Source organism: Peromyscus maniculatus, chromosome 15 (genome assembly GCF_049852395.1).
Source record: "Peromyscus maniculatus bairdii isolate BWxNUB_F1_BW_parent chromosome 15, HU_Pman_BW_mat_3.1, whole genome shotgun sequence".
NCBI lineage: Eukaryota > Metazoa > Chordata > Mammalia > Rodentia > Cricetidae > Peromyscus > Peromyscus maniculatus.
The window spans coordinates 11,890,950-11,903,617 of NC_134866.1; the positions used below are offsets into that span (position 1 = coordinate 11,890,950).

General features: G+C 40.9%; 1 protein-coding gene across 2 annotated transcripts in view; it reads right to left on the bottom strand.

The window, feature by feature from the left end:
* Positions 1-12,668, bottom strand: part of Dnah5 (dynein axonemal heavy chain 5) — a 289,991-nt gene that overhangs the window by 220,112 nt on the left and 57,211 nt on the right. For both annotated transcript variants that reach the window (XM_076551699.1, XM_076551697.1), the window contains exons 2-3: positions 7,093-7,227; positions 2,408-2,492 (exon numbers count right to left, since the gene is read on the bottom strand). In XM_076551699.1, the coding sequence (XP_076407814.1) occupies positions 2,408-2,492; positions 7,093-7,227 (220 nt within the window). The remainder of the gene's footprint in view (positions 1-2,407; positions 2,493-7,092; positions 7,228-12,668) is intronic.

The following is a 12,668-nucleotide window of genomic DNA, read 5'->3' on the forward strand; positions in this document are numbered from 1 at the left end:
TCCAGAGAATACCGCGGGACTGCGATATACCTTCCCCAGAACTCATAAGCTACCTATCCCTTAATTTGTAAGTTATACCATTAAATAAATCTCCTTTTAACATGTGGAGTGGCCTTAATAATTTCACCAATAGTGTAGCTATCCTAATATATAACAAAATAGACTTTCAACCAAAACTATCAAAAGAGATGGAAAATGTCATTTCACATTCATCAAATAAAAAAATCCACCAAGATGATGTCTCAATTCTGAACATCTATGCCCCAAATGTAAGGGCACCCACATTTGTAAAAGAAACATTACTAAAGCTTAAATCACACATCAAACCCCACACAATAACAGTGGGAAATTTTAACATCCCACTCTCACCAACAGACAGGTCATCCAGACAGAAACTAAACTGAGAAATAATGGTTCTAACAGATGTTATGGCTCAAATGGACCTAACAGATATTTACAAAACATTTTACCCAAACACAAAAGAATATACCTTCTTCTCAGTACCACATGGAGCATTCTCCAAAATTGACCACATACTCAGCCACAAAGCAAGTTTCAACAACAGATACAAAAAAAAAGAAAAAGAAAAGAAAATTACTCCCTGTATCTTATCAGACCACCATGGATTAAAGTTGGGTTTCAACAACAACAGAAAACCTACAGACTCATAGAAACTGAACAATTCTTTACTGAGTTACCATTGGGTCAAAGAAGAAATAAGATGTTACAGACTTCCTGGAATTCAATGAAAATTAAAATACAGCATACCCAAACTTATGGGACACAATGAAAGCAGTGCTAAGAGGAAAGTTCATAAGTGGATATTAGTTGTAAAATAAAGGATAACTATGCCACATTCCACAGACCCAGAGAGACTAGGTAACAAGAAGGGTGCATTTCAGGGTAAGGAAATAGCCCAGGAATCTACAAGGATGACCCCAGCTAAGACTCCTAGCAATAGTAGATAATGTAGTCTGAAGTGGCCATCTCCTGTGACCAGATTGGTGCCAAGCCCAATGGTCATCAGAGAGGTGCCATCCAACAACTAATGGAAACAGAGGCAGACCCACAGTCAAACTTTAGGCAGAGTTTGGGGATCCTACAGAAGAAGGGAAGAGAGGATTGTAGGAATCAGAGAGGTCAAGGACATCACAAGAAAACCACAGAATCAACTAACCTGGGCTCACTGGGGCTCACAGAGACTGAACTGACAACCAGGGAAGCCGCATGGGACTGACCTAGGCATTCTGCATATATGTTACAGTTGTGTAACTTACTCCCCTCAGGGGACTCCTAACAGTGGAAAAAGGGCCTGCCTCAAACCCTTATACAGGTTTTTGAGACCCTACTCCTCACACTGGGCCACCTTGCCCAGTTTTAATACATGAGAGGTACTTTGTCTTACTACAACTTGATATGCCGTGTTTTGTTGATACTCTGAGAGACCTGCCTTTTCCTAAATAGAAAAGGAGGAGAAGTGGATTGGGGGCATGGGAACAGAGGATGGAGTTGGGGGAGGGACTGGAAGGAGAGGAAAGAGGTAAAACTGCAGCTGGGATGTAAAATTGATTGATTAATTAATTAATTTTTACAAAGCAAAATGGGATATAGGCAGTTGAATTCATACAAAGACATATAATGTTTTCTTAAGTGCAATTATTAAATCATCATTCAGCATTACACATTTCCATCAAAACCAGCAGAAGATAAACATAATGTGATATTTAACTGAAGGAAGTTAATGCTATGCTTATCGACAAGAATTCCTGTGTTAAAAATCCAATGCCTGCCGGAAGTTTTAGACTATGGTTACACAGAAGGAACTGACACATAAGAAAAGTAAGTATCAAAACAAAATCTGCCTGATTGTCCCCCGATTGCTGGCATGACAAATCAAAAGGAAAAGGAAACAATTAGAACACCTAGGCTAACATTCTCCATCCTCTAACCTGAAGAAGAAAACAGACACCCTTCCACAGGGACACACATACACTGTATACACACCATACATACATACTACAGGTCTATCACACACACACACACACACATATATATATATATATATATATACATACATACATATATATCACATATACACACACACACCATACATAAATACCTAAATACCTCAAGGACATCACACACATACCACACATACACACCACAAAAACATTACACACATATATATGCATCATATATATGTAACACAAGGATATCATATACACACATACAACACACATGTACTACACATGCACACCACAAAAATAGTACACAACATATACACAACACAGCCCTAATACACCAAGGCATAAGAAACTTGTTTAGTCCGCTGTTACCTTTCTTCTTTTTCCTACTCTCAGATGAATTTAATGACATTTCTAGGCTATGTCATGTCAAATATCAATACCTGCTTCTGCTCCCTCGACATCCTGATAGTAAAACATGAGATGACGGAGTCCTCCAGCAAGAAAAAGCTGGTCGATTCTTTCAATCTGGAAAAAGGCAAGGTAACATTTTTGTTCTGAATTAGAAAACGCATTTAAATCAGTACTGATGGTATAAAAAAATCAATTCATTACCATCTTCTTATTCAAACAGTACAGTACCTGATCATCTCCTAGAGATTGAGTATTTTCCTAACATTAAAAAAAAAAAACAAGAACCAATGTTTCACCATAGTAAGCACTCAATTCAAAGAAGCAATTTCACTGATCATAGAAATATTTGCTACTATGTACATTTGACAAAGACTCATTCTTCCATTTCTGCTAACTCCCCAAAGCATTAAGCTGTTGAAGGAAGACATAAATATAAAAGAATGTCTAATGTTCGGTAAATAGCAAGTCAGAAAGAGAAAGCAAAACTTCAAAACATAGTTAGCATACTAGAGACAATTAATATTTAAATGCAATAATCTTCTAATGCTGCTTTGAGAACATAGATAGATGCCAACTATTATTTCAGAAGCCACCAGGCACTTGGTCCCATCCATGAGGGCCAGTGTACATACATCTATCTGATACATGGCCTGATTCCAACAGAAGCACTTCTTGCAAGGAGTCTACAGCATGGTTTAGAATTCATATTCTAAAGAAGAGGAAGGGAAGACTGCGAGATGGCTCAACATGTAAAGCACTTGCCTCTCAAGCATATGGATCTGAGTTTGAAGCCCCAGAACTGTCTCATAAGAAGTCAATTACAGTGACACATGACTAACTCCAGAGACAGCCAGATGGAAGGTGAAGACAAGGGATTCAAGGAAGCTTGCAGGCCACATGGTAAAGTCCTAGGCCAATAAGAAACCTTGTCTCAAACAAAAGATGGAAGGCACCTAAGCCCCCAAATCTGAGGTTGTCCTCTGACCTCCACATTTGCACTGTGCATGGATGCACCCTTATCACATGTGCACACACAAAGAAAGAAAGAAAGAAAGAAAGAAAGAAAGAAAGAAAGAAAGAAAGAAAGAAAGAAAGAAAGAAAGAAAGAAAGAAAGAATAAAGCAGACAAATGACAAATAGATGGATAGGAAGGTAGATAGATGATAGCGATAGATAGATGATAAATAGAGAGAAAGAAAGAGAGAGAGAGATACAAGAGAGGAGAAACAGATGATAGATAGATTATAGTTGGTTCTTTATTTTTACTCTTTGGGGGCCCACTACCCAACTCCTAAATAAATACATGGAGATGTATTCTTACTTATGAATGCCTGGCCTTAGCTTGGCTTGTTTCTAGCCAACTTTTCCAACTTAAATTATCCTATTTATTTAACATTTCTCTTTAATGTTTTGCCTCTGGGCTTTTTATCTCTCTTTATTTTATATATCTTTTTTTCCTTCTTACTCCATGGCTGGCTGGGTGGCTGGGTGACTAGCCCCTGGCATCCTCTTCTCCTCCTTTTCTCATTCTTCACTCTTCTCTTCCTTTTCTCTTACTTATTTTCTCTGCCTGGCAGACCCGACTATTTCTCTCTCCTGCCTAGCTATTGACCATTCAGCTCTTTATTAGGCCAATCGGGTGTTTTAGGCAAAGTAACACAGCTTTACAGAATTAAACAAATGCAACATAAAAGAGTGCAACACATCTTTGCATCATTAAACAAATATTCCACAGCATAAATGAATGTAGCACATCTTTAAATAATCCACAACAATAGATAGTAAATGAAATAGGAAAGAGGAAAAAATCTGCATATTCATTCAGCTGGCTACTGCCAAAAATAAATAGATAAACACACTGTGGGAGTATAAAATGTGCAACCACTGTGGAAAACAGCACAAAGTTTCTTCAAAATGTTTAACTTGGAATTATCATGTGATCCATCAATTCCACTTGTGGTTATATATCACAAAGCTCTGAAAGCAGGATCTCAAAGGGATGATAGTATTTTTGTGTCTACAGCAGTTTTATTCATAATCACCTCCACAAAAGATGGAAACATGCTGTGAATGGAGAAACAAAATCTGACACCTGTGAACAAGGAATGTCCTTCAACTGCAGTAAGCAGAGAGCTTCTGACACATAAGGCCACGACATAAATGACTCTTGTTGATAGCTAAGCTTGGCAGTCAACTTGACTAGATCCAGAATCAAAGGAAAGCCACTGGATACTCTTGGAGGATATTTTCTTTATCAGATTGTTTGAAGTGAGAAGACCAAACCCTACATGTGGGTGGACTGTAGAGATTCAGATAAAAGGATACAAAGAAGGAAACTTTCCTTTTTGCCTGCTTGCTTTCAATCTTGCTGGCAAGTTCATCTGTTTTGTTGCTGACTCTGCTGCATCCCTTTGCTGATACTAGAACCAGCTTCTTAGGTCCTAACATAGACATAAGAGCAGCAGCTCTCCAAAATCCTCCAGGTCTTGGGTGCTAGATTGGGACAGCTGACACACCTAGCCTCATGGACTGAACATCTGCTAGATTCTCAGCCTCTACAGACTACCCAGACTGCATGTATAAACATATGTGTGTGTCCCCTATGCTATATATATTATTATGTATTATATATAATATTACATATTAATATTATATATATATATCCTATCAGTTCTGTTCCTCTACAGACCCCTGACTAACACAACTATGAAACATTACACTAACGAAATAAACCAATCCCCAAAGAATAATTGCTGTATACTTTCACCAGTGTGAAGTATCTAGAAGATTCCAGGGGCCAGTGCAATAAGAGAAGCTAGGGGACCCCCCCTGTGCTTCCTTTTTGGAAGAGTATTATCTACCTCCTGGTATGATGGATACAAATGAGATTGGAGGTGAGACTCCCTCAGAACAGGGACTGGTGTACAGTAGACATTCAGACTCCCTCAGAACAGGGACTGGTGTACAGTAGATATTCAGAACTGTTGCCTGTGCGGAGAAAGAAAGAGGAATAGGAACTTCCCTCCTAACTGGATCTTGTCCCCTTCATTCTCCTCTAATTCCCTGTAATTACTCCACAGAGTTCCTTAAAAAGGCAACAAGCTAGAGGTTGCTGGTGCTGGCTAGGGAATGAGTCTGGGCAGTCCTGAGGCTTTCCAGCTCAGTGTTTACAGCAACACAATGGAAATCCAAATTCAGCTATGGAGCCTAGCAAGGTCTACACACACAGAAATGGACTCTAACTCAAACCAGCACTGCCCTGCTCTACCCCTCTTCCCGTGTAAATGCAATGGTTAGACATTTATTAGCTCAACACCGGAACATATTATCAACAATCTCTCTCTCCCTCCTTCCCTCCTTCCCTGTCCCTCTCCCTCTTTACCCCACTCTCTGTCTGGCCTCCCATAGCATGTGTTTAAAACATTAAGTCTTTGGGAATCTCATTGGGGCTCCTAATAGGACCTCCTCACTCACAGGAAACTCTACCTTCTCATTGATTTGACCTTCCCTATCAAGGGAACACACATCATCCCAAATTTGGGGGAAAAAAACTGTAGCACAGAAATCAAAGTTAGGAACAGAAAAAAAAAAAACAGTTTCAGATGCCAAATCAAAGCCACAGTCAGAAAAGCATGGCACAGTCCAGTAGTCAAACCTAGAATAGGACCAATAAATAAATAAGTAAATACCTCTCTATTCTACCACCTTCACGCAACACTCGGATCACCACAGAGGAATGGATGGAAAGATTATAAGAGCCAGAAGTGTGAATAACTACAAAGAAACCATATTTTCCAGGAACAATAGGGCATATATACTTATGAACTCACAACCGCTGTGACCATATGCACAAGATCTGTGCAGGCTCAGTCAGGCCAGACAAAATCCCAGCATGGAACGGAGAGGTGGTTAGGAAGTCTCACCCCTAGCTAAGACCTACTGTGACTGATGGCTGCTGGGAGAAGAAGAGTCAATTTTCTTTAAGTTCCCTGAGAGGCACCTCCAATAGATGGTTCCACACCCAGGCACACACTGGCAGCACTAAGTAAACTCAGTGGATTTAAAAAAAAAAAAATCAGGGGATAATGGTGGGGGGGACAGGGGAGGAACTCAAAGGGAGGGAATGGGGGGGAATTGATTAAAACACATTACATACATGTCCAAAAAATTTTAAACAATAAAAATAAATACATAGCCGGGCGGTGGTGGCGCACGCCTTTAATCCCAGCACTCGGGAGGCAGAGCCAGGCGGATCTCTGTGAGTTCGAGGCCAGCCTGGGCTACCAAGTGAGTCCCAGGAGAGGCGCAAAGCTACACAGAGAAACCCTGTCTCGAAAAACCAAAAAAAAAATAAATAAATAAATAAATAAATAAATAAATAAATACATAATCTTACATAAATACATACATATCTATTTACCTACATATATACATAAATCAGCAGCTTGAAAGATGGTTCCATTCCCTAACCTCAGGTTCCAAACTGGCACAAGAGCTCAGCCTCATTGGCTATAAAGAGACATACATGGGCATCGTCATCAAACAGTGGAACTCAAACGATGACAGTTAGTGCCATTATTCAACCTGGAGAGCTGGGGAGTCCTGAGTCTGTCCTTCCTAACCCAGTGCAGCCCCCGCACATTAGGCTGGCACCTCTTCAGCGGCACAGCACAGGTTCTTGCCACCGGACGGTGAGGACACAAAAGCTTACTACCTGGTTACCCTCAAGGAGAGCATCTTCCACTTCCAGTTTGCTCAGGTCCAAACAGGAAGCCACGATTGCAAACAGATAGTCGTGCCTCCCGTCCAGACGAGCCCTCTTGGCTTCCTTCTCTTCTTTCAGCCGTTGCTAAAAAAAAAAAAAAAGGAATGAAAATGTTGTATTGCAACTTTGCAACTGCTGTTCTCAGATGGTTCATTTTATAACAATTTCACACAATTGTGGTTTTCAAGTCTTCGGGATCCGCATAACAACCAGCTTAATGGTGCTGGTTTTTATGGACTCTCCTCTATTTTTAGAAATAAATTTACTTCTCTTATACAAATAAGGTGTGGCCATTGTTCTGAAATTTCACAATACAGACAAACAAAGAGAAGCCATAAAAATCATCTGCCATTAATAAATTATTACTGTTAACGGGTTTTTTTTTCTGTCATTACAGGCTTATTTCCACACACATAAGAAAATTTAACAGATAATATGAAAAATGAAATTCCCATTTTTGTAAGCATTTTTCTTAGCCATGAAGTAATATTCTTATCTCTTGTCTTTACTGTTTATAGATTTATATCTAGTCTTGGATTTAATTTCTGACTACTACCACTCAAGCTTTTGGCTATTAGTTGGTAATTATAATAATGAGGAACACTCAGTGTAACCAGGGTTTGCAGCTTAATGCTCGCCCTTCCATACTCTTTGCTCACATAACATATGCAAACATGTGCACATGTCTATGCTTATTTCGTGATCTAAAAATTCTTCATGCATTTCTCCCTTAACAATGCATCAGAGTTGTTTGAGTTTAATACAGATATTTTTCAGAACTTGTATAATAGCTACAAAATTTTTGGGTATGGGTATACCGTAATTCATTCAACTATTTTTGCCATTAGTACACATTCAGATTCCAATCCATTCCTTAAATAAGCACATTACCTTTCATGTCAATCAGTAGTAGAAGAAGGAAAACTGCCCCTTTGATCAACAAACATTTATTAAATTTCTATATGTGCCAGTACTACAGCAGTAAACACTACCAGTAACCTCAAAGAAGTGCATCATCTGGCTGTCAGGGTGTGTGTAGAACATCTAAATTCTATAGGTGGCATAAAAGTTGGGTGAAAAACCACATTTGTGGGCCCCAGAAGACAGGGGTCTTCAGAGAAGGGGCAAGAAAGGACCCTCCAAGTCTAAATTGAAGAGGGAGAGAGGTAGGGATAAAAGCAAAGCTTTCAGGAGAAAACAGCCTGAGCCATGAGTTGATATCACTCTCTAGGATTGAAGACATTTCTACACGTGCAAAGTGTGAGGAATGAGAAAGCACAGCACCTTCTGGAAACACAAGACAGCCAGGGTGGCCGACTAACAGACGAAGAAACACAGTGGGAGATGAGAAAGAAGTCACAAGATAAAATATTTTACTGGACACATCGGAAAGTTCAAACATTATCTGGAATCCACAGGGGATCACTGATGAGCTTTGAATGAAGGGAGATAGATGTGAACCCTCTCTCTGCAGTAAAGCGCCACCATCCTGTGAAGCACAATTCTAATTGGTCTTAACAACAAGAATCTGGAGTCAGATATTGAGGGTGAAAGCTGAAAGATCAGAGAAGCAGAGCAGCCACAGTCACTTCCTACCTCTATGAATCCTCAGACCTAAATGGGGGCATGGGGATCCTGTCTCTACGAATCCTCAAACTGAATGGGCAGATCCTGTCTTTACCTCCCTAGTGCTGGGATCAAAGGTTTGAGCCTCCCATGTGCTGGGATCAAAGGTGTGCACCACCACTACCCACTCTGTTTCTCTCTTAGACTGGATCAATCTAAATTGATTGTAGCCCAGGGTGGCCTTGAACTCCTGATCTTCATACCTCCTCCTCCCAAGTGCTGAGATTAAAGGTGTGCGCCACCACTGCCTGGCCTCTGCAGTTAACTAGTGGCTAGCTCCACCCTCTGATCTCCAGGCAAGCTTTATTTGTCAGAACACAAACAAAATATCATACGACTGTCTAGCTTCAGTGTGGAGAATAGAATGTACTGATACAACCTAGAGGCAGACGAGTGGATCTCCACAGTCCCAGCCTCTGCGATTGTATCAGGAGGAGGGAATGGTACACCACCACAAGTGGGCTTTTGGACGTGCTGGGTTCAGGTGTATCGATACACAGGTAAAAGAGACAGATCAATCATTGGGAATGTATGTGTATCATTCAAGGAGAACTCATCATACAGATAAAGAGAAATTGGAATAGACTCCCAATCCAACACAATAGGCATTATAGGCCAAACCATTCTTATGAAGTATCTCTCTATATCAGTCAGGAGCCATCCAGTTCTCTACTTCAAAGATGCCAGAAATTCTGGCCCCTCCCCTCCGCCCCGCCACCATCAAGATACAGGAATCAAAAATGTCTCCAGACACTAAACATCTCCTGTGGGGCAAAAATCACACCCCACTGAGAATTACCATAGACACATTCATAGAAACACACACACACACACACACACACACACACACACACACACACACACACGGTCATAGACATGTGAAAAACGTAAGATTACTGACATAAAACCATAATAGAAGTGTTATCTGTTGCAATTGTGAAAAACAGGACCTGTAAAATTAAATATGAGGCAGGTGAGATTGCTCAGTGGGAAAAGTGTGCACTGTGCAAGGCTGGCAAGTTAGCTCACAACCCTAGAATTCAAGAAAAGAGAACATCTACTCGGGAAAGTTGTCCTCTGACCTCCACATACATGTTGTGGTATGGGCATACCCCCCCACACACACACACACCACATATCATACACACACATCAAATACACTCACTACATACACACACACATATACACTAATTTAAAAAAAAAAACTAAATCAGCAGCACTTTCATCCAGTATCATGGCTATTCAATAAATGTTTACCAAATGAATATTAAAGTTAAGATGAAAATTGCAAATAGGATTTTCCAACAAAGGAGCTGGAGAGATGATTCCCAAGTTAAATGTTCTTGCTGCTCTTGCAGGGGACCTGGATTTGGTCGCCAGAACCCACAAGACAGCTTGCAACCATCTGTAACCCCAGGTCCAGGGAATCTGTTGTCCTCTTCTGGCCTCTGTGGGCAGCAGGCACGCATGTAGTACATGCATTACATACTTGTAGACAAAAATACTCATACACATAAAACAAATACATCTATCAGGAAAAATAAAGACTTTCCAACAAAGATCATGGAGAGGAAGAGACAGGAAGTGAAAACCATGGCTCAGGGAGGGAATGAAGTACAAATAGAGATGGTAGAGAATGTGCAGGGATGTGGATGCAGGAGACAATATCATCGATCAACCGTAGCTAGTGGCTGGCAGCACTGGTGCCATAGATGATGGCACATAGATGCCTCACACTAACTAGAATGTCTGGAGGGACTTCGTTTACAAGATGGTTGCAGCATCTCACAGCTGTTTTGCAAAAGTGAGATGGTAAAATGTCCCGGGCCAGCCATTAGATAACTTCAGCTTTTGCCTCTGCATTTTAGCCAAGGCCATGAGCCACAGAGCTATGCAACTGAGTCCGGTCACAGAACCAAGAGAGATGATTGTTGCTGCTTTGGGCTCCCAAGCTTTCATGTGGTTTATAATGCATCAGTGGGCAATACAATGATACTGTTGGAAAATTTTCACAGGGAGACAAAAAGCAAATGAATGCATGCTTGAGAAATGGGTGGTTGGGGAAAAAGAAAAACAAGCTAAACACAGGCTTTTCTTTCCGGAAACTTTGCTGTAATGGAAAAGGGACATTGTGCTACTTAAGAATTTAGAGTTAAGAAAGAACTTTTTAAGATACAAAAGATTGACAAGAAAGTAAAAATGAAAGTGCTGAGGATTTCAGGAAACAAAGATAATGAGGCAGGTAGGAGGCGTACACCTGCATCCTAGCGCTCTGTAGAGAACAAGGCAGGAAAATCGCCAGCATTGAACCCATCCTGCACTACACAGACCTGAAAGGGAGGAGGGCAGAGGAACAAAGGAACACGGGGCGGCAGGGAGGAGAGAAAGGAGGGGGCCGGCTGCTCACTGCCAACCCTGTGTAGTTGGCACTCATCTCTCTTATCCTGCAGGATCCGCTGGGGACAGCTTGAGGGGAAGAGTACAGATTGTGGTTTAAAAAATAAATAAAATAAACAGTCTACCTATTTTCTTCCTGTTTCTCTGAAAAGGTCTTGACATAAAGTATACGTTCCATAAACGTCAAGTAGAAGACCACGGAAGTGTATTTTCAAAAGTCACTAAAACCAGGAAGATGCCAATTTTTTTTTCAACTATTTTCTACCTTCCTGGCAGGGAGAAACAGAACACTTTTCTCAAAGTGATCTCTCGGAGTTTGTAGTAAATGTTTTTAACAGCTTGAGAGCTTGGGGGTCAACCAGCGACAAAACAAACAGCAGATGCACAGAAGCCAACTAAGAAATAAAAGGAACAGAGGCGGAGGATTCAAGATTCAGTAGAACTTGAAGGCTTGCAAAGAAGGCAAGATCCTAAATAAGATTCCACCATGGCAACACATTACTCCATGACCTGATTTTACAAGATTCCAGAGGGGAAGAAAATATGGAGAAAAGAGAGATTGGTCCCTAAAACAGAACACTATTATTCTATTTTTACCTAGCTACCACAGAAGGAAAAGCTTTCCAAAGTGGTTTTGTATATACAAAGAAAGTGGTCAGTATGTTTTTAAAGTAAAATTTTCCCAGGCTATTTTTAAGTGTGTTCATTTCCTAAAGACAAGCAAGGATGAAGCCAACCCTGGCATCATGGAGATGTAAGTTTGCCAGTCTCGATTTTCACTTCCCTCCATTAGGTACATCCTGAGGCAATGAGAGTTTTTTGTTCTTTTTTGTTTTTAACCACCATGATATAGTCAATAATATTAGGCAAATATTTAGCAATCCAATCAGTACACTGTCAGGCTATGCAGTTAATCCATCCCTTTCTGGCTACTCAGGGACCGCTGTCTACACTTCATGCTTCCTGCTGGACACTTGGAGGGTGAAGTCAGAATGTGATTAAGAAATCAAGAAGTGCAAATGAGGCAGTACATCTCTATAGTCCCAGCACATGGAAGATGGAAAAGAGAGGATCATGAGTTCAAGGCATCCTGAGCTTCACGTCAAGTTCAAGACCAGACGACTGCTGGGATGTGGCTGATTGAGAATGACCACCATGGGTCCATATGCTTGAATGTTTGATCACCAGTTGGTGGAATTGTTTGGGAAGAGTTGGGAGGTGTGGCCTTGTTGGAGGAGGTGTGCCACTACACAGATGTGCTTTGAGTTTTCAAAAGTCTGCATCGTTGCCAGTCAGCTCGCTACCTCATGCTCGTGGATGACATATGAGCTCTCAGCTGCTGCTCCAGCACCATGCCTGCCTGCCTGCTGCCATGCTCCCTGTTGTGATGGTCATGGACTCACCCTCTGAAACTGGGAGCCTCCAATAAACTCTTTCTTCTATAAATTGGCTTAGTCACAGTGTCTTGTCACAGCAATAGAAAGGTAGCTAAGACAACTACA